Raw genomic sequence first — 21,689 nt, 5'->3', positions numbered from 1 at the left:
CGTCAGACTTCTATGTTTCTATGTTTCTAATAATGCAGATTGGGTCCTTGGCTTTGCACTACAGCAACCTCTCACTGTTTGAATTGAATGATGTAGAGAGGAGGGTAAGGATCTGGTCAATAAGTTTTGTCTGCAGACACATTGGGCCCACAAGCATTGAGAATTAATGCATGATTTTCCACAAAAGAGAAATCTGTTTACATTACAGTAAAAAGGTTTAAAACAAACAAACAAACATTGGTTTCTCACTTCAGACAGCATTGCCTCACACATCTTCATTGTGCTGGGTCTGTTTAAATAATATTCTTCTCCCCTTTACACTGCCCTTTGAGGAGGATTATAATTCATCAAGGCCTAAATAGGTTGTTTTTGAAATGTGATATTAATAAATGAACTAGAGTCATGCCATTTTATACTGAATTGGAAATACAGCTGCTCCCGGTATAATAGACTCCTTATAATAGACTGTGGGGTGGAACACAAATGGTGTCACCTCCTTGTGCCAGAATTAATAAAAGATTATTGTGTATCAGGATCCTGGCTGTCAGATTGGTGCTATGGTCTACCTGGCAGGAAGCCTTCACACAAGCTTCTTTACAAATGTTTCCTTGCCTTTTAGGTGTGTGTGGAATGTCAAAAAGCCGGCATACGGATACATTTGTCTGCCTGTAATGGTGAGTAAAGTAAGACATGCCATCAATCTTCCTATTATTTCATTGTTCCTCAGTCTGATGGCCTTCAGAGGCATTAGACTAGAACAGTGATGGCGAACCTATGGCACGGGTGCCACAGGTGGCAAGTGGAGCCATATCTGCTGGCACATGAGCTCCTGCCCTAGCTCAGCTCCAATATGCATGTGTTTGCCGGCCCACTGATTTTTGACTTGCACAGAGACTCTGGGAGGGCATTTTAGCTTCCAGGGAGCCTTTGGGGGGATGGGGGAGGGTGTTTTTACCCTCCCTCGGCTCCAGGGAAGCCTTTGGAGCCTGGGGAGGGTGAAACACAAGCCTACTGGGCCCTCCAGAAGTTGGGAAACAGGCCATTTCCGGCCTTCAGAGGGCCTCCGGGGGGCAGGGGAAGCTGTTTTCTCTCTCCCCAGACATTGAACTATGGATATGGGCACTCGCGCTTACACAAAAGTGCATGCCCACGCTCTTTCGGCACATGAGATAAAAAAGGTTCACCATCACTGGACTAGAACTTCAGTGGCCTCTAGTTGAAATTCCTTATGGGAGCTTTAGTTCAAAGATAATATGCAGGAAAAAGCTCCCCTAATTTATTTTCTTTCTTTCTTTCTTTCTTTCTTTCTTTCTTTCTTTCTTTCTTTCTTTCTTTCTTTCTTTCTTTCTTTCTTTCTTTCTTTCTTTCTTTCTTTCTTTCTTTCTTTCTTTCTTTCTTTCTTTCTTTCTTCCTTCCTTCCTTCCTTCCTTCCTTCCTTCCTTCCCTCCTTCCTTCCTTCCATTCCTTTCCACATACCTACCTACCTACCTACCTTTTTTTCAAAATCTAAATGTTAGGAAGTTGTCTGTTTCCTCAGGAAAAGGTATGATTTTTCAATTGGTGGGATTGGCCCACTTCACTTGTTCCTTAAAAACAAAATCAAGCAGACCATCATCATTTTCCTCAATGGAAAGCCCAAGAAGTACCTGTACAATCCTGAATGTACAAGAGGGATCCTATACATTTCCTGCATGGATGGATCCTCACATACAAAGGAGAATATAGGTGATGATGGATCCATTTATCCGATGCAGACCTAGAAATCTATGGCAACAAATCTATGGATTTGTTTCCAACAAATCACCTAACTTGGCATCAAAGCCAATGAGATGAACTGAAAGTTATTTTGATTATCACTATTTTATTGTAGCTGGATTTAAAGACAAAAACCAAACCAGCTATTGTGATTGTTATGGGTGATTCAAACCAATATTCATAGGCACCACTTTTGGAGGAGGGTGTCATGTGGTAATAGCTGCGAGAGCAATCATGGACTTCCCTAAATATGCCCATGTCACATCAACACTCCGCAGTCTGCATTGGTTGCCGATCAGTTTCCGGTCACAATTCAAAGTGTTGGTTATGACCTATAAAGCCCTTCATGGCACCAGGCCAAGTTATCTCCGGGACCGCCTTCTGCCGCACGAATCCCAGCGACCAATTAGGTCCCACAGAGTTGGCCTTCTCCGGGTCCCGTGAACTAAACAATGTCGCTTGGCGGGACCCAGGGGAAGAGCCTTCTCTGTGGCGGCCCCGGCCCTCTGGAACCAACTCCCCCCAGAGATTAGAATAGCCCCCACCCTTCTTGCCTTTCGTAAGCTTCTTAAAACCCACCTCTGTCGTCAGGCATGGGGGAATTAAGATATTCTTTCCCCCTAGGCTTCTACAATTTATGTATGGTACGTTTGTATGTATGATTGGTTTTAAAATAAGGGTTTTTAGCTTTTTTTAGTATTGGATTTTCGTATGTTGTTTTTACCACTGTTGTTAGCCGCCCCGAGTCTACGGAGAGGGGCGGCATACAAATCCAATAAAATGAAATGAAATGAATGAAATAGATGCCCATCTCTAGATTTGTGGTCTACTTGCATTGAATCATCCTGCCCTCTCCTTACAGCCTTTTAAATAAACTTCATAAGAAGACTGCCTGAACAATCATTCACTTCAGTAGGGCCCAGAACAGGGGTGAAATGCTTCTGGTGCGCTCGTTCTTGCCAGTCATTGTAGAGCTGATCACGAAGGGAATATGAGGCTCCGCCCATCTGCCCAGACGCCGCCATTTGGATTCTTTTACCCTCTGTGCATGCGCAAAGCATTCTGTGCATGTGCAGAGGGTAAAAAACCCCAAATGGCAGCGTCCGGGCTGGTGGGCAGAGCCTCACCCTGCCTTCGCGACTGACTCTGATGACTGACAGACAGAAACGAACTGGGAGCTTTTCACACCTGGCCCAGAAGCATCCAAGGGATCTGATGCATTTGTCAAAAGTGAAAACAACAGCCGCACAGGCCACTGCAAAGCAAGCGCCATCGTTTTTGTATGCTCAAGCCACATCACCACATACATACGGAAGTAGTGGAGCTGCTTTTGTTAATTTGCTCTCCGTCCTTACCCTATCCCATGCAGGTAGTTCTCGCCTTATAGTGGCAATCAGGACAGGATTTGCCATTGCTAAGCACAGCAGTCATAATGAGGAATGCGTGACATCACATAACAATCCTTAGCTGCTGTTGTTAAGGAAGGTGGGCAGCTGTTTGCAACTTGATTCTCCACAATTAGGGTTTTAGTGGGTATATATCAATATACACATAGTAAAATACTCATAGTAAAATATATCTAAGAAATAATAGAAAAGAAGTTATAGGAATAGAACATATCAATGAAAGAATAGAAGAAGAGATATAGGAATAGAAGAAAGGTATAGGAGATATAGGAGAGCAATAGGACAGGGGACGGAAGGCACTCTAGTGCACTTGTACTCGCCCCTTACTGACACAACGGGGCTTTCTTCCTGCCCTCTTCAGTTCTTCTGAACAGAAGGCTGGAACAACAATAAGCTTGAGTTGTTTCCAACTGGTTTATGAGAGATTGGCCCTTGGGAAGAGCGGTGATGCAGAAGTGCTTCAACTTGGTCTGAAGGACCAGTTTACTCACCCATATAATAACAGCACTGGATTTTTTCCAAGATCCCATGATTTGTGGATCAGGGCAGTGGTGAAATCCATTTTTTTTAAACTACCAGTTATGTGGCCATGGCTTGGTGGGCATAGCAGGAGAAGGATACTGCAAAATCCCCAATCCCTCCCCACTCCTGGGGGGAAGGATACTGCAAAATCTCCATTCCTACCCCACTCTGGGGCCAACCAGACATGGCATTTGCCAGTTCTCCCAACTACTCAAAGTTTCCACTACTGGTTCTCCGGAACCTGTCAGAACCTGCCGGATTTCATCCCTGGCTCAGGGTCATGTCCAGATTCTGTTGTTTTGTGGAGATAGGAGGAGACCATCACTAGTGTCAAGGAAACTCTGCATTATGCAAGTCACCACAGGTGGCACGAGAGCTGAACGTCTTCTTCTCTTTTTATCCAACCAGCCAACGTCCTACAGACCTTGAAGTTTTGTGGCCTCATGCATCATCTCACCCCTCAGCAGATTTTTGTCACAGTTCACGATGCAGTTTCCTACCTCCAGCAAACCACGGTAAGGGTCCAAGAGAATCAGCAGAGAAAAGAAGGAAGCCCCTTTCCATCCTGGTTTCTGTTAAGGCTGTTGTGGAGGGGGGGGGGCATGGGGGAAGAAGGGGAGTGTGGCTGGGCACCTGTACCTCGACTCTCAAAACCGTCCACCATTCTCATTTATTTATTTATTTATTTATTTTATTTTATTTATTTAGTGTCCCACCCATGAGGTAAATCTGTAAACAGAGGCAATTTAGCCCGAGTTCATATTTTCTATATTTGGAGTCGTGTGTTTAATGAGAAAAGTCTTACTTGAAGCAATCCCCACTCTCACCCCACAGTTCTGGTGAGCTGGCCATATTTGCTCCTTCAGAGGTTATTTAGAAGTACAGGTAGTCCTCAGGTTATGACCATAATTGAGGCCAAATGTTTGGTTATTATTATTATTATTATTATTATTATTATTATTATTATTTATTAGATTTGTATTCCGCCCCTCTCCAAAGACTCGGGGCGGCTCACAACAGTAATAAAAACAAAATAGCAGTGGAACAAATCTAATATTAAAAAACATATAAAACCCTATCATTATTTAAAAAACCAAACAGCACATTCATACCAAACATAAAACAAAGTATAAAAAAGCCTGGGGAAAAGGTGTCTCAACTCCCCCATGCCTAGCGGTATAAGTGAGTCTTGAGTAGTTTACGAAAGACAAGGAGGGTGGGGGCAGTTCTAATCTCCGGGGGGAGTTGGTTCCAGAGGGCCGGGGCCGCCACAAAGAAGGCTCTTCCCCTGGGGCCCGCCAAACGACATTGTTTAGTCGACGGGACCCTGAGAAGGCCAACTCTGTGGGACCTTATCGGTCGCTGGGATTCATGCGGTAGCAGGCGGTTCCGAAGGTACTCTGGTCCACTGCCATGGTTGCTAAGGGAAACGTTTGTTAAGTACCCTTGTTTATAGTTTATTCTGTAAGCCACCCTGAGTCCGCAAAGAGAAGGGCGGCCTATGAATCTAATTAATAAATAAAATGAGTGAGTTTTGCCCTGTTTTCTGACAATTCTTGCCACCGTTATGAAGTGAATCATTGCACTTGTTAAGTTAGCAGCATGGTCATTAAGCGAATCCAGCTCCCCCCCCATGGACTGTGTGCGTGTCAGAAGGTTTGAAAGGTTGGATCACACAGTGACCTCAGGACACTGCCACCGTCATAAATATGAACCAGTTGCCAAACATCTGAATTTTGAACAGATGACACTGGGGATGCTGCAATGGTGCACAATGGGCATAAGTGTGAAAAACGGTCATAAGTCACTGTTTTCAGTGCCAGTGAGTGAACGGTCACTAAAATGTCACTAAATGGTCATTGTTGCTAAGTTGAGGATTGCCTGTAGCACAATCATCGTTTCCAGATGTAGAAAGTTCAGAATTGAACTGCTGACCTTAGCAGGGATTGCATCCCCTGGGGCAATCTCTGCACTTCCCTGAGGCACAGAGTTCACTATGGAGATTCTCAGTCCTCCAGGTTCATGGCTGTCTCAAAGGTGCCTCTTGAAAAAAGCACCTTTGTGGCACAGAGCTTAACAAGTAACATGAGCTGGGAAGGTACACAGTAGCTTTTTTGTTTTAATGTGGCACAGTGCCTCATGGATAACTCCAATTTGGTTTTTCTTCAGGAAAACGTGGAACAGAAGGACCCCACCATCTGGGTATAACTTTTCTTGCTGCCAGGGTGAAAAGACAGTGAGGTCGACCAGGACAAAGCCATCTGAGATCACAGAGATTTGGGAAAGGCAGCAGGCTGCCAATGAGACCACGTTTCTCCTGCTGCTGGAAGGCTGGATTGTCAGGAATGGGCCGACACGGGAAGAGCCGCCTGGCAAGAAGAGCCGGGATCTTAGATTTAGCAGCTCTTCCTCCTGCTACAACTTCAATGGGCCTGAAGGGTCAGGATTACTTCCCACATACTCACCTGATTTCCTTCCTTCTTGGAACTCTTAGTCGAAAATTTTAGGACACAGAAGCTAAACAAAATTGTATTTTTTTAAAAAAACAACCCTTTAATAATTTCCTGGGTAGGTGGGTGGGAAATTGAAGTCGTCACAGAATAAACCGTGGAAGCCAAAAGGAAGAAAGCCTAGGAAAGAATGCTCAATGCGGATTATAGAAAAGCTTGATTGCCAGAAATGAAAGGAAGCCAATTTTTGTCAAAGTACTCTTTTTATACTGGGGCTCCTGCTTTTTTTCTTCTCTTTGCCAGAGAGCTCCTCTCAATGCAGAATTGCTGTAGGACCAAAGGGTATAGATCAGTAAGGGGTTTCAGTTACCTTCGCTACTGGTTTGCTATTGGGAACACGTGCAGGAGCTTCTGCACATGCACAGAAGCTTTTGTTCATGCACAGAGATATCCAGGCAGGTGGACAGAGCCTCCCACTGCTGCTACTGGTTCGCCCAATTGACCAAATTTGCAGATGATACTAAGCTGGCAGGAATACCCAACACCCTAGAACAGTGATGGTGAACCGATGGCACAGGTAGCACACTGAGCCATATCTGCTGGCACACAAGCCATTGCCCTAGCTCAGCTCCAACGTGCATTTGTGTGCCAGCCAACTAATTTTTGGCTTCCAGAGAGCCTGCGGGGAAATGGGGGAGGGCATTTTTACTCTCCCCTGGCTCCACAGAAACCTTTGGAGCCTGGAGAAGGTGAAATATAAGCCTACTGGGCCCACCAGAATTTGGAAAACAGGCCATTTCTAGCCTCTGGATAGACTTCAGGGAGTGGGGGAAGCTGTTTTTGCCCTCCCCAGGCATTGAATTGTGGATGTGGGCACTTGCATATGCACGCTCTTTCGGCACCCAAGGAGAAAAAGGTTTGCCATCACTGTCCTAGAAGATAGGCTTAAGTTCCAGATGGATCTTGACAGGTTTGAACACTGGGCCCTCCCTATGTAACAAAATGAAATTAAATGTAGAGAAAAGTGAAGCCTTATTTTAGGCAAGAAAAACCAAAAGTACCTATATAGACTGGGTGAAACCAGGTCTAATAGCAGTAACCGTGAGAGGGATTTTGGAGTCTTTGTGAACAACCAATTACATATGAGCCAGCAGTGTGCAGCAGCAGCCAGAAGAGCCAACGCAATCCTAAATATAATACAATCAAGATCAAGTGAGGTATTAATACCATTCTATAAAACCTTAGTAAGACCACACCTAAAGTACTGCATCCAGTTTTGGTCACCACATTATTAAAAAAGATGTTGAGACTCTAGAAAAAGTTCAGTGAAAACCAACCAAGTTGATTAGGAGACTGAAGACTAAAACATATGAAGAAGGGTTGCAGGAACTGGGCATGGCTAGTCTAGCGAAGAGAAGGACCAGGGGAGACGTGATATCAGTGTTCCAATATTTGAGGGGCTGCCACAGGGAGGAGAGGGTCAAGCTATTTTCCAAAGCATCTGAAGGCCAGACAAGGGATAATGGATGGAAACTGAACAAGGAGAGATTCAACCTGGAAATAAGGAGAAATTTCCTGACCGTGAGAGTAATCAACCAATTGAACAAAAGTTGCCTTTGGAAGTTGTGGGAGCTTCATCACTTGAAACTTTAAAGAAGAGACTGGACTGCCACCTGTCAGAAGTGGTGTAGGGTCTCCTACTTGGGTGGGCCTTGGACTAGATGTCCTACAAGGTCTCTTCCAACTGTTAATCTGATTACCACTTCTCGCTAGTGGTGGATATACACTATTTTCAGATAAACAGATTATTGTGCTCAAAAGCGAGACACCACACCTTGGGTTAGGTCATTGATTAGTGTTTGCAACTGGAGATTTCCATCTTACTCCTGAGACAGGACCCATTTTATACCTTTAGCAGCATCAAATACTATATAGCTAAGGTTTTCTTGGACTGCACCAGCTCAGAGTTGCATGCTGATTATGCATCCATCCTTGAACAATAAATATGTAAATAAACAAACAAGCTTTTGAACTTTTATCAAAATTAGCATTTCAGGCAGGGGAACAACCATTTAATTATCACATGGAATTTCTCTCCTATTTACTTTGTGTGTGTGTGTGTAAAAATGCAATGTTTTAAAAAAGCATTTAAGTGTATTTAATTTATTACTGCATTGTTCTGGTGGTGTGAGGAGGATTTAATTCCAATTAAAATATTATTTAAAAGTCTTATTGTGCTTAGTACAGCTTATTCCCATGAGAGCATGAATACGATTGCTATTGTACTTGTAGCTTCTAAGTCATACCCAATCCATAGCTTATGTCCAACAACCTTATCCTACACAAATATTTTTCAATTTTTCATCTGGTAACTCAGAGGGAAGAAGAGTTTGTCCTTTTGCAGCAAGAAACAACTTTGTGAATCAGTCTGTATGAATTCTTATACCATTCGTGCTACAGAGAATTTGAAATTCACCATCCCTCGCTGGCTTTTGTCATTCATTCCCTGTGCTAAAAGTGCACCCAATACCTTAACCAGTGAGGCTGGACTTAACTAATTTATCTCAATGAAAGGCAGCTGCCAGGAAGAAGGGCACACATAGGCAGAAGGAAGAATGGTGCCTGAGTGGTAACAGCCTCTTGGCTTACGTACAATAGGAGCCAACCCCATGCAATGAAAATAATGTGTAGGACCGTTTCCCAGCCCCGATTTCTGGTGGCGGTGGTAGTGTTTTAAAAACCCTCCCTAATAAATAATAGTTTTAGGAAAAGCAGTGGTGTAAAAAGGTTCCATGGTTCGTACTAAAAAGCCAGAGACTTGGGATGGAGACGTTTAAGGAATGAGAAGCAGCTTTGGAAATGGATTCTGTCCCAAGTTAAAAAAAAAAAAAAGGCAATCTGTCGTGAACAGTCTTTCTACTTCACCGTATTTAAAAAATTATCTCCGTAGAAAATAATCCGCCCCCTCCAATGTCCATGCCCATCTGGCCATTTTTGCTGTAAGTCTGCCAGTGCCTCGAATTTGGAGTGCACCCAGTAAGTTCTGTAGCTTTGCAAGGCTGGCTCTGTCGCAATGCACACCCCAAGTCTTCCCCCTGGTGGTGGCTTTCCATCATTAGTCTTTGGCACTTCAAAAATATCCCAGAACAATGTCAGTTTGAGGTTGGAGGGAGCTGGGGACAGAGGGGCTCAAATTCAAAACCCCAGCACAAAAAATTGTGACACTAGAGAAAGCCCACCCCACCCCCCCGAATTCAGGTTTATCCGCCTCCGATCCTGTCCCTTTCTGTCAGTTTAAATTAAAGGGAGGTAAAGGATGCTGGGATATTGCCAGAGTTTTCAAGTTTTTGATGTGTCCTTATAGGCAGAGGTGGGCTGCTAAGGTGGAACGGCGACGTGTGCTCGCCCCTGTGGTTCTGAGTGCTAGTGGAGTCCAGCGCAATTCTGCTACTGCACCTGGGCAGTAGCGAAATCGCACGCACCACGGGCGTCCCTGGATGTCCATGCGCGATTTTGCTACCTGCCCAGGTGCAGTAGCATGATTGCGCTGGACTCCACTGCACTCAGAGCCACGGGGCCGAGCACATGTCTCTGTTCCACCTTAGTGGCCCACCTCTGCTTATAGGTATGTGCATGTCCAAAGTTAGAAGGGGAGTTCGTTGTAACAAGAGACAGATGGCTGCTCTCAACCAGGAGATGGATAAAGGCCCAGGTTTCATGGAGCAACCTCTTGCGGAACCACTCCCTGTGGAATATGGTTCAGTTCAGATGCAAAACAGGACAAAATGACAAGCAGCCAACATCCCCCTTTTCGTCAACAAGGTCTGGAAGATGGCTTGTCCAATTAATTCTGTTACAACACAGTCATTGTTTTAAGCAGCATGAAGTTCACTTCTCAAGTTGCTCTTCAGACCTGAGAATGTAGAAGCCTCCCTGAGTTCTGGGCATTTGGCTAGTGGACAGGGCAAGATGGTTTGCCAAGTGTTGTGGCTAGCTGCCGGAGCAGGCTGTCCAAGACTCCAGTCCACCTGAGGACTTAGCCAGTTGTCAAGGGTGGGGCTCAGCACCCTCTCACTGAAGACTAATTGCCCGTCATACATTTGAAACGGTTCTTGAAGTAGAAAAGGGTTTGTTTGGAGTTCATTATGTCACCCGTCAAGTTGGGGTAGCGGAACTTGGCATATTGCTTATCGCTTGCCGATTTTAGCCACGGTAACTTGATCTTAGAGGCATGGTCTACGACCACATTGGAGCAGGAACCGACATGCAGAATTCCCAGGCCATCAATGAAGAACTCTGCAGTTAGGGAAAAAACCCAGAACGAAGGACAAAAATTAGCATAAGACTACGATTCTTCAACAGACAATCCTTCTGTGCAATGCTTTTTTTGAACCTTCCGGTTGAGTTGAGTAGAAGTTGTTACAGGCTAATGAACAGTTTGAATGACACAAATAAGAACTTATTGCAGATCCCGTAGGCACTCACAAATCTGACTCAAGCATACGATGCTATCAGTCTGTTAAATATGAGATGAATTAGAATAAGAATCACTCAGGGAAAGGGAAAGAGGGAGAAAGAGGAAGTAGAAAGGTGGAGAGGAGAAGGAATGGAGGGAAGTAGGAGAGGGAGAGAAGGAGTAAGAGGGTAGAAAGAGGAGATGGTGATAGAGGGAGGGGAGCGTAACAAAATGAAGAAAAACAGACTGATGAACAGGAGTACAAAATAGGTACAAAATAGGATATTGGTTTTTGACTGATTGGATAAAAATGTATAATTGTCTATGTTATTGGTATGTTTTAAGGTATATGCATTGATATATACAGTGGTACCTCTACCTATAAACGCCTCTACTTACAAACTTTTCTACATAAGAACCGGGTGTTCAAGATTTTTTTGCCTCTTCCAAATACCATTTTCTATTTATATACCCGAGCCTCTGAAATTGTAACCGGAAAAGGCAGGGGGAAGCCTCCGTGGGGCCTCTCTAGGAATCTCCTGGGAGGAAACATGGCCGGAAAAGGCGGGGAGAAGCCTCTGTGGGGCCTCTCTAGGAATCTCCTGGGAGGAAACAGGACCTCCACCCTCCCTTTGGTTTCCCCAATTGCACGCATTATTTGCTTTTACATTGATTCCTATAGGAAAAATTGCTTCTTCTTACAAACTTTTCTACTTAAGAACCTGGTCACGGAACGAATTAAGTTCGTAAGTAGAGGTACCACTGTATATGGACTCACTCACCAAGGTGGGCCACACGGCGGAGGCGTGGATCAAAGCCAACTTGCAGCACCTTCTCCGTACGTGCCAAGAAGAAATTGATTACTCCGTCGGTGACGACACAGTCAGGGAAACCTTCAATAATGTGGTGATAGCCCTGGCGGATTCGCAGGCAATCTCCCTCCTCACTACCAGGTTGCACGCTGATCTGTTGGCGGTACGTGGTGGTGTATCCTGTTATCTCCCTTACGGCTCCACCCACCTGCGGAAAACAAACCACAACACTGATGTTGGATGATGGGCACATGAAGGGGGTTCTCTCTGTAGGGTGGAAAAAGATTTCTTGGGGAAAGATTATTTCATTACTCTTATCCTTTTAATTTTGTTTTAATGCCAATTTTTGTTCCACTTTTATTTTATTTACTTATTTAATGTTTAGGCCACCTATCCCCCCTATAAAGTGTTGTGGTTAGCTCTGGCCCAGCTCCTGCCCCAAGGACTGTGGATGTGGGGGAGACATCCACATGCTGCAGGCCTGTTTTCCCCCCCGGTGGAATCTGCTGATGAAGGCTCCTCTGACCAAGAAGACATGAGCGACAGGGAGGAGGAGAGTGGGGCAGACAGCTCAGAAGGAGAGCAATTATCTAGCTCCTCCTTGGATTCAGAACAAGAGTTAATGATACAGCCACGCATGCGGAGAGCGATGCATAGGCAACAACAACTGAGAGATTATTATCAAAGAAAATGAGGCCACCTGTGGTTGGGTGGGGCTGTGGTAATTAGTGCGGCTGCTATAAATAGCAGCCTGTGGGTTTGGCCATTGTGGAGGATTATCTGTGTTGTGATTCCGTCTGAGGCTCCTCAGGGAACGGCTGAACCTCTGCCGGCTCCCTGCTCAGAGGGGGAGGAGGAGGAACAGGAGGAGGAGGCCCAGGCAGAAGGGGAGGAGGAATATCAGGCCGAGGGAGAGGGAGAACAGCCAGAGTCCCCCGGGATGGAGCTCTCCCCAGCAAGCAGCCTGGAGTCCTTAGATGAAAATGCTCAAGCCATCATCGATCTCAGGCAGAGAAGAGCAGAACAACGAAGGGGACAATTAGCCAGGTACTTCCAGTCTTAAATAGGTAACAGCTGGGTTTGGGTGTGGTTCTCCCCAGAAAGGCTGAAAAGGCAGACCCACCCTTCCTGTCTTGTGGGGTAGTATCTTTGGGAGTCCTGGGACCTAGCTGTGATCTTTGGCGTCTCTGATTCTGACTTGTGGCCTTGAAGGCTGAAACCTTGGGGGAAAAGGCGTGGGGGCTTATTCTCTACAGTGGTGTGGGTGCCAGCAAGAAGTCTGCTGTATTGTCTGGCCGTCAGGACTTTGCTGTGAAGCCTCATAGCCTGCCTGTTGGGAAGAACAGGTTTTTCTCTGTGTTTATTTTTCAAACTATAAAGTGCTTTTGCTTTTACCAGCGTGTCTGGCTGCTTTTTCCAGTTGGTGTTGAAGTCTGGGGGCACCCAGACAGAACAATCTGATCATTGTGTTTCATGACTGCTTTACTGACTTTGACTTTTTGTGTACTGATTTTTCCCCGCTTTGAAACTAAACCAGAGCAAAGTGTGTTTCACTTTGTGAAAGAAGGAGGACTGTGAATTGCCTCCCAGCTGCAAGCTAAGTATCACAGAACTGATAAGGGACTTGTACAAATTACCAGTTTGTTTGGAGACGAGTGCTCTTGGCTATACCAAAAGGGGGCTTGGTTTAAGTGAATTTTCATTATAAAGAACATTATTTTGAATTTTCAAACGTGTTTGTGTCTGAAATTTGTACCTGTGAATTTTTGGGAGGATTCAACCAAAGAGCCTGACAGAACATAAAGTGACTCTAGATGGCTTAGAAGTTATAAAATACCATATTTTCCAGAGTATAAGACACTCCGGACTATAAGATACACCTACTTTTTTGGAGGAGAAAAACCAAAGAAAAAAATCTGCCTTTGCTTCCCAGCATCCATCTGGTATTCATCTGGCCCATTTGTTGTAGCCCGTTTGGTGCTGCCGCCGCCCATTCACCACCACTGCCAATTTGCCGCAACTAGTTCAACACCATGGCCCATTCACTGCTACCCATTAGTCTTCTCTTTGGTGTTCGGCGCAGCTGTTTGCTGCCACCACGGTCCATTTGGCCCACCCGTTTGCTGCAGCCTGTTTGCCACTGTCCATTCACCACCACCGATTCCCGTCACCTGCAACCGGCTGAAAATGCGACACGTGGAGGCCAAAAATGGGCAGTGTGGAGGCTAAAAATGCAACACATAAAGGTCTAAAACGGGTGAAAGGTGCGGGCCAGGGTTTCGACAACATTTGGTCTATAAGACACACAGCAATTTTCACTCACTTTTAGGAAGGGGAAAGTCCATCTTATACTCCGAAAAGTATGGTAAATCAAAAATAATTAAAACGTTAAAACTACATACTGTAGGTTATGATTTCAAAACTATTCTGAAACCAGAACCAAGAGATAAACAGAGCAGGAGAGGTCCTCTGACCTCTTATGTGTTTTTAGTTATTTTAACTAAGATTTTGTAAGTTGCATAGAGTCTGCTGGAGTAGGTGGCTATAACAAGTTCAGTGAAATATTGATTTAGTTAAACCAATAAATACCTTTGAACAAATTAAGCCACTATCAAGAACTGGAGATTTAAACAATGCTACATCCAAAACCAACCATTGTGTGATAGACCTTTGCAAATTTAAAAAGGGAATAGACCTCTCTTTTTAGTCTCTTTATCAACTCAAAATTGATTTCACTTCATATGATGGGATACAAAGATGTCTAAATCACAGCCACGGACTAAGTCTGCCCCCACATTTCTTTCTTTCTTTTTTTAAAAATTTTATTACATATATAAACATTTACAAAAATAAAATAAATGGTCAAATCATGAGTTGAAACAATGCCAAACTAACACATACTAACAAACAGACAAACAAACAAAAAATAGAATAATTCTAGTAGTATAGTTAATTCCTTATTTAAGTAAACTAAACAATAATAACAATAACAATAAACATATAACATAATATGTAATGTTTATACTTAAATTCCCTTGAGGGGGTAAGTTATAAATCATCATATAGTTTTAAATTATCTTCTGGTGAAGTATATCATATCATCGGTATCTACCATCTTCTCCTTTTGGTTGTCCATATTTTTTTTAATTATTTTTATTTTCTTAACCGCCTTCATTCATTCATATTTAATTTTTTTAGATTCATACAAATTTTCCCTGAAAAGTTACTGTATAGATCTTTTGTGATTTGTCATATCAAATAAAAAGGATATAAAGTATTATTGTTGTTATATTTCAATTTAAGTTTTTGTTTCTTCTCTTAAACCAATCATAGAAGTATTTCCAAGTTTTATAATGGTCGGATTCTTCTTTATTTTTTAATTTGAGTGTTAATGCGTCTGATTCTGCACAGTCTATGCCCCCCACATTTCTATACCAACTATGAGTAACTCCCAGCCAGCATGGTGAAATAAATGATCCAGAGTCAGCAAAAGCAACCATGGGACAGAGACTCACCAAATCCAGGGTAGTTTTCTCAAGGACATCTACAAGCTTTTCCACTTTGGTGCGGGGTGTGAAAATGAAGTCATCATCCACCCACAGAACATATTTGGTATTCACCTGGGAGATGGCAAGATTCCTACCAGCAAACCAGCCCTAGAAAGTGAGGGTAGAGAGGAGAAAGAAGATTGAAAAGGTTATTTATCAGTTTATTTATCCATTTTCAATTTACATTCACAAGTGCTTGGTGAACAGAGTATTATCTGGGTCAATTTGTTTATATACTGCTCAAAAAAATGAAGGGACCACTCAAAGAACACATCCTAGATCTGAATGAATGAAATATTGTCATCAAATACTTTGTTCTGTATAAAGTTGAATGTGCATAACAGCACGTGAAATTGATTATCAATCAGTGTTGCTTCCTATGTGGACAGTTTGATTTCATAGCTGTTTGATTTACTTGAAGTTATATTCTGTTGTTCAAGTGTTCCCTTTATTTTTTTGAGCAGTGTATAATAATATTTTTCTAATTTCTAATGTTTACCTCTGTCATCCAACCATTTGTAAAACAAATTCTATGTTCAAAAAATACTCTGTTTCTTCCCTTTCTTTAGTCAATATAGAAGATGTAATTTTTTTAAAAAAATTGATTGTGCAGAAATGGACAGAAAGAGGCTATTTATGAGCATCGCTAATGACAATCCTTTTGCCAAATAACTGAACTGTCGCTAGCTCCTTTTGCTTGGGCGCAAAACACTGAAAATGGTCACCTGATCATTTTGTACCTCAAACTTTGGCACCTGTGCCTTAACAATGATTTTATAATCCTGAATTCTGTCTGTCAACCTTTTCAAAGCACTCTGACCAGCACCATCCCTTTCAATTTTGCATCGTCAACTGATCTTCTACAGAACTCCAAATTTATTCCTGCAACCCACATGAGATTCCTGGTTCAGTATGAATCCCACCCCCTTCTATTAATGAAGTGATTGGATAATGCAAGCAAACAAGGAAGCAACCAAGCTCAGAGAGCACTGAGGACTCCATAATATGGTCTTAACCAGTTCGGCCTTGATCTTTGTCCTACAAATACAAGGCAACTTTTATCCGAGACTTAGCCGTCTGGATCTCTTCAGCCACGTGATTGCCAAATTTTCCATACTTTGCTTTCAGGAACCTCTTAAGAAATCAACTCAGTGAACTGCTCTTGGATGACTAGAAATATGCATAAATTTATATTGAGAAATGTGGGTGGGAAAGTCAGCTCCTTACTCATCCTAACTTTGATCGTCAGTTAAGTTAAGGGAAAATAATAAATCCTGTTCAATCCATGGTAACAAATTCCACATCACAGAAATACTTCCCAGCACAAGAGAGCAATGGAGTGAGCTCCTTTTAGCAGCTTAAGCTTTCCCTTAACTCACCAAACCTCTGGGACTGTCCTTCTTTAAGTGCTCTTTAAGAACCCGGCCTAGGCTAGGCCTGAGGATTCCCCTAGAACAAGGGTGTCAAACTCAATTTCATTGAGGGCCGCATCAGGGTTGTGTTTGACCTCGGGGTACTGGAGGGGGGCATGGCCAGAGTGGGAGTGGCCAGCTTGATGATGATGATGATGATGATAATAATAATAATAATAATAATAATAATAATAATAATAATAATTTATTAGATTTGTATGCCGCCCCTCTCCGAAGACTCGGGGCGGCTCACAACAACGATAAAAACAATATTATACTGGCACAAATCTAATATTAAAAAAACTAAAAACCCTATCATAATTAAAAACCAAACAGCACATACATACCAAACATAAATTATAATAAGCCTGGGGGAAAGGTGTCTCAAATCCCCCATGCCTGGCGGTATAGGTGGGTCTTAAGTAGTTTACGGAAGACAAGGAGGGTGGGAGCAGTTCTAATCTCTGGGGAGAGTTGATTCCAAAGGGCCGGGGCCGCCAGAGAAGGCTCTTCCCCTGGGGCCCACCAGACGACATTGTTTAGTCGATGGGACCTGGAGAAGGCCAACTCTGTGGGACCTTATCGGCCGCTGGGATTCGTGCGGTAGCAGGCGGTTCCGGAGGTACTCTGGTCCAATGCCATGTAGGGCTTTAAAGGTCATGACCAACGCTTTGAATTGTGACCGGAAACTGATCAGCAGTCAATGCAGGCCACGGAGTGTTGTAGATACGTGGGCGAATCTGGGAAGCCCCACGATGGCTCTCACGGCCGCGTTCTGCACGATCTGGAGTTTCCGAACACTTTTCAAAGGTAGCCCCATGTAGAGATTATTTGGGTCAGGGGCACCTCTGGTGGACCAAGAGCTCTGTCAGCAAAAACGGGCTCCTAAGTTCCATTTTTGGTTGCAATGGCCTCCTGAAACTCTCTGCCAACAAAAGCGGAGACACCATGGGCCAGTCCTTCGTTGTTTCCAGGGCAGCCCTCACAGGCCAATTCTAAGCATCCCATGGGCCAAATAGTACTAGCAATAGCACTTAAACTTATGTACCATTTCATAGTGCTTTCACAGCCCTCTCTAAGTGGTTTACACAATCAGCCTATTGCCCCCAACAATCCGGGTCCTCATTTGACCCACCTCGGAAGGATGGAAGGCTGAGTCAACCTTGAGCCATAGTGAGATCTGAACTGCTGAACAACAGATAGCAGTCAGCTGAAGTAGCCTGCAGTGCTGCACTCTAACCACTGTGCCACTCCGGCTGATCCCCAGCCTTTTAGTTTGACACCCCTCCCCTACCTTGCCAAAGGGCATGAAGTACTGCTCAATGTGGGGTCCCTGCATGTGTTCAATATCCCGGCTATCGTCTGCAATGATGATGGTCACGGTGGGGTAGAATTTGCGGATGCTGTCAATCAACACTCGCAGTTTGTCATAGCGTAAGAAGGTTTTGGTAGCTATGGTGACCAGAGCGCTGATGTTGTATGTTCCTGAGAGGGGAGACAAAACAGGAAAGTTAGCAAGAGGGTTCGGCTGAAGGAGGATTTGGTAGGTGGACAAAATTTGCAGCCTTCACCATGTTTATTTTATAGGCGAAAGAAAGATGAATTGCCTCTTGTTCCTTACACTTTTCACAGGAGTGGATTCCACTGTCCTTCGCCATCGGTTCACCTTGGGACGTTTTGTGTGCATGGGCTCGCTCCACTCGCGCACCTGCCCCACAAGTAATTTCACTTCCGTGTATGCTCATAGGGTGGATTCAGCTTGAAACACAGCTGAGGAGCTGATCAGCTGTGCTTCAGGTAAAGAAATAAAGGTCAGCGTTAACCTGGAGGCAGGCGGAGGGCTTTTTTCAAAGCACAGAACGAGGAGAAGCCATCGAAACACATGAAAACCAGCCGAAAATTCAGAAAAAAAGATGGCGGCGAGCACGGGGCAAAGACAGAACCGGAGCCATGACGCCAAAATTACTTCACCAATGGGCCGCTAATGGTTCAGGCAATCTGGTCCAAACCAGGAGGAACCTGCCTTTCTTACAACAGGAAGATCGTAAGCTGCTTAGAATGTTCTGACTGGAGTAGCTCCAAAATCATAAACGACTAAAGCTCAAACAATTAATAGTTAGTGATGAATAACAACAATAGCAATGACACTACAGGATCCTCTTAGCTTCTGGAAGGATTGTTCCACCAACAGCAAAGCAGAGCAGGGCTTTTGAGCAGGACAATCTTCCGCTGGTGCAGTGTTTGAACTGGGTGCTAGAGAGCAAGAAATACTCTGAAAAACTCTCCTCCTAAACACAATATCTCTTACTATCCTCAGGGTGCTAATAAGGGCCTACAAATGGGTGCCTGGAGCAGCAACGGGTACAGGCAAGCCTCTCTGGGAACTTTTAGTAAAGGAGAATATTAGAATAGAATAGAATAGAATAGAATAGAATAGAATATTGGCCACAGAAGGAATTTGTCTTTGGTGCATATGCTCTCAGTGTACATAAAACAAAAAGATACATTTGTCAAGAATCGTGAGGTAAATACTTTAAATACTTTATTGTTATTGTCAATACAATGAATTATTGTTGACAATGGAAGTCACATGACGTCCAGAGACCAGTCCCACCATACATAACAATCGGGGGGAGGGGGAATGCCTCACCCACCACAAATTCCCCACCCTGAAGCACCCAAACATCTACACAACAGACCAAGAATATTTGTCGCTCTGGGTCGAAAGGAGGCATCCTTGGTGACCTCTGAGCTTGGTTGTGTGGTTTTGTTTTGTTTTTGCAGACATTTCATTATCAAGCTAGATAACACAATCAGTGCTAACTGTGATCTGCAAGAAAACAAACCCTCTCCGAGAGCACAAAGGAGCCCTCATTTTTCTGATTTCTCTTTTGGCCTCTTTTAAAAGACCAGAGCATAACCTTGGAAAGAGCAGATTTGGGCAGGGACAAGCACACCTGCACAAATCCCAGCGACCAGTTAGGTTCCACAGAGTGGGTCTTCTCCAGGTCCCGTCAACTAAACAATGCCGCTTGGCGGGACCCAGGGGAAGAGCCTTCTCTGTGGCGGCCCCGGCCCTCTGGAACCAACTGCCCCCCCAGAGATTAGAATAGCCCCCACCCTCCTTGCCTTTCGTAAGCTTCTTAAAACCCACCTCTGCCGCCAGGCATGGGGGAATTGAGATGCTCTTTCCCCCTAGGCCTTTACAATTTTATGCATGGTATGTCTGTATGTATGTTTGGTTTTTATAATAATGGGTTTTTAATCGTTTTTAGTATTGGATTACTATTGTATACTGTCTTATTATTGCTGTTAGCCGCCCCGAGCCTCTGGAGAGGGGCGGCATACAAATCCAATAAATAAATAAATAAATAAAATAAATATCTGATTCCACCTGCACATACTCAAGAACACCATTTAACTTCACATTTTCCAAATTCTCAGGTGAGATCTAGCAGGGAAATGGACAGCTGCAACTATCCACAGGGTGCGCGCTCACCTTCACCAGCTCCTCCCCTGGATGATCCTGGATAGTAGAGCTTGGGAGGTGGCACATGTCGGATGCGGATGCTGAAAGACGCACGATGCTCATCAGTAGAAAACTGCACTGGAAAACAGAGGAAGAGACCAAACACTAGCCTTGGATGTGACTATCCTGCCCTTTAGATATGTTGGACTTCTGTTCTGGTCCAAGCTTTGTGTTTTTCTCAGTCAGATAAAACTCCACACAAGTGGGTAAAACACATAGATTACATTGATTGTCTGGCATCCTCGTAGATTTAACATACTCAAGCTGAGGTTCTTCAGAGAAAATATATTCACAATACAGTAATACCTCGTCTTACGAACTTAATTGGTGCCGGAAGGTGGTTCGTAAGGTGAAAGGTTCATAAGACGAAACAATGTTTCCCATAGGAAACAATGTAAAAGCGATTAATGCGTGCAAGGGGGGGGAATCGCAAAATGGCGCTCTGCTGGACGCCGCCGCCTGGCTGTCACCATTTAAAACACGTTTCGGCCGACCAGGAAGGATGTCTTCGTGACGTCAAAGCTCCGTCCATGGAATTCCCTATTGGGATTCCCCACCTCCGTTTCAGCCTCCAGATCGGCTGAAAACGCCGATGCCGATTGAAAAACCGGTGCTCCGCCGGGCAGCGCCACTCTGCTGTAACCTTCTGAAACAGCCGGGCGCTTCTCGATGGCCTCCGGAACCCGAACCCAAACCTGAACTTTTGCCAAACTTCCGGGTTCGGGAGAACGCCGAGAAGCCCCCTGCCTGTTTTAAAAGGTGACAGCCAGGCGTCGCCCAGCGGAGCGCCATTTTGCGATCTGCGGTGGGTTCATAAGCCGGAAAAAGTTCGTAACAAGAGGCAAAAAATTTCTGAACCCCGGGTTCGTATCTCGAGATGTTCGTATCATGAGGTACCACTGTATGTCCCATTACATGTAGGTGAAAAGAGATTCATTTCTCCCATCTGCTGGCTGCTACATGGTCCTTTGTAAGACTTTATAATGGCTGTTTGAGAGCATGGCACAATTACCCAGCTGCCTAAGCTTGGGAGTTAATAATTCTTACTTACTAATTCTTACCTGTGGTTGGCTTAGTTTGAGTTTAGCAAACTCAAACCCTACCTACCACAGCTTAGGTTTTCATGTGAATCAGACACTAAGGCAATAAACCACAGGTAGCGCTTGACTTCAAAGTTCCACAGCACTGAAAAAAGTGGCTTATGACCATTTTTCACACTTAATCCCTGTGGTTACATGATCAAAATTCAGATGCTTGGCAACTGACTCACATTGATGACGGTTGCAGTGACCATAGGGTTTGACCTTCTGACAAGCAAAGTCCGTGGGGAAGCCAGTTTCACTTAATGACCGTGTTACTAAATTAACAACGGCAGTGATTCACTTAATAAAGGTGGCAAGGAAAGTTGTAAAATGAGGCGAAAACACATTTCTCACTTAGCCACAGAAAATTTGGGCTCAGTTGTGGTCATAACTGAGTCGCCTTGAGAAGGGCAGCATAGAAATCTAATCTAATTAATAAATAAGTTGAGGACTTGCCTGTATAGTTAAAAATTCTGGCTCAGCATTGTACAAACATGGGCATTGTATATAATACGTTAACCTTGCATAACATTATGCACTATGTAAGTGATATTTTAAACTCTTGGGAGGTTACAACTTAACAAATAAGAGATGGGAAACTTCAGATCAACATAAGGTTGTTCTCCTAAACTAGTGGCTTTCAATCTGGGGGTCAGGACTCCTTTGGGGGTCGAATGACTGTTTGGCAGGGATCGCCTAAGACCATGGGGAAAAGAC

General features: G+C 44.0%; 2 protein-coding genes across 7 annotated transcripts in view; one reads left to right on the top strand and one right to left on the bottom strand.

The window, feature by feature from the left end:
- The window catches only part of LOC139161595 (solute carrier family 26 member 10-like), a 39,251-nt gene extending 32,105 nt beyond the window's left edge, over positions 1-7,146 (top strand). For all 4 annotated transcript variants that reach the window (XM_070740933.1, XM_070740935.1, XM_070740934.1 and 1 more), the window contains 3 exons: positions 620-674; positions 4,092-4,198; positions 5,853-7,146. In XM_070740933.1, the coding sequence (XP_070597034.1) occupies positions 620-674; positions 4,092-4,198; positions 5,853-5,891 (201 nt within the window). In that variant the 3' untranslated portion in view covers positions 5,892-7,146. The remainder of the gene's footprint in view (positions 1-619; positions 675-4,091; positions 4,199-5,852) is intronic.
- The window catches only part of B4GALNT1 (beta-1,4-N-acetyl-galactosaminyltransferase 1), a 134,458-nt gene continuing 118,984 nt past the window's right edge, over positions 6,216-21,689 (bottom strand). For 2 of the 3 annotated variants that reach the window (XM_070740937.1, XM_070740936.1), the window contains exons 7-12: positions 19,861-19,968; positions 17,656-17,846; positions 14,917-15,057; positions 11,372-11,609; positions 9,767-10,429; positions 6,216-9,511 (exon numbers count right to left, since the gene is read on the bottom strand). In XM_070740937.1, the coding sequence (XP_070597038.1) occupies positions 10,215-10,429; positions 11,372-11,609; positions 14,917-15,057; positions 17,656-17,846; positions 19,861-19,968 (893 nt within the window). In that variant the 3' untranslated portion in view covers positions 6,216-9,511; positions 9,767-10,214. The remainder of the gene's footprint in view (positions 9,512-9,766; positions 10,430-11,371; positions 11,610-14,916; positions 15,058-17,655; positions 17,847-19,860; positions 19,969-21,689) is intronic. The other variant, XM_070740938.1, reaches the window with a different exon arrangement.

Source organism: Erythrolamprus reginae, chromosome 2 (assembly GCF_031021105.1).
Source record: "Erythrolamprus reginae isolate rEryReg1 chromosome 2, rEryReg1.hap1, whole genome shotgun sequence".
Lineage (NCBI taxonomy): Eukaryota > Metazoa > Chordata > Lepidosauria > Squamata > Dipsadidae > Erythrolamprus > Erythrolamprus reginae.
The sequence above is the reverse complement of the archived record's forward strand: the minus strand, read 5'-3'. Positions and strand labels throughout refer to the sequence as shown.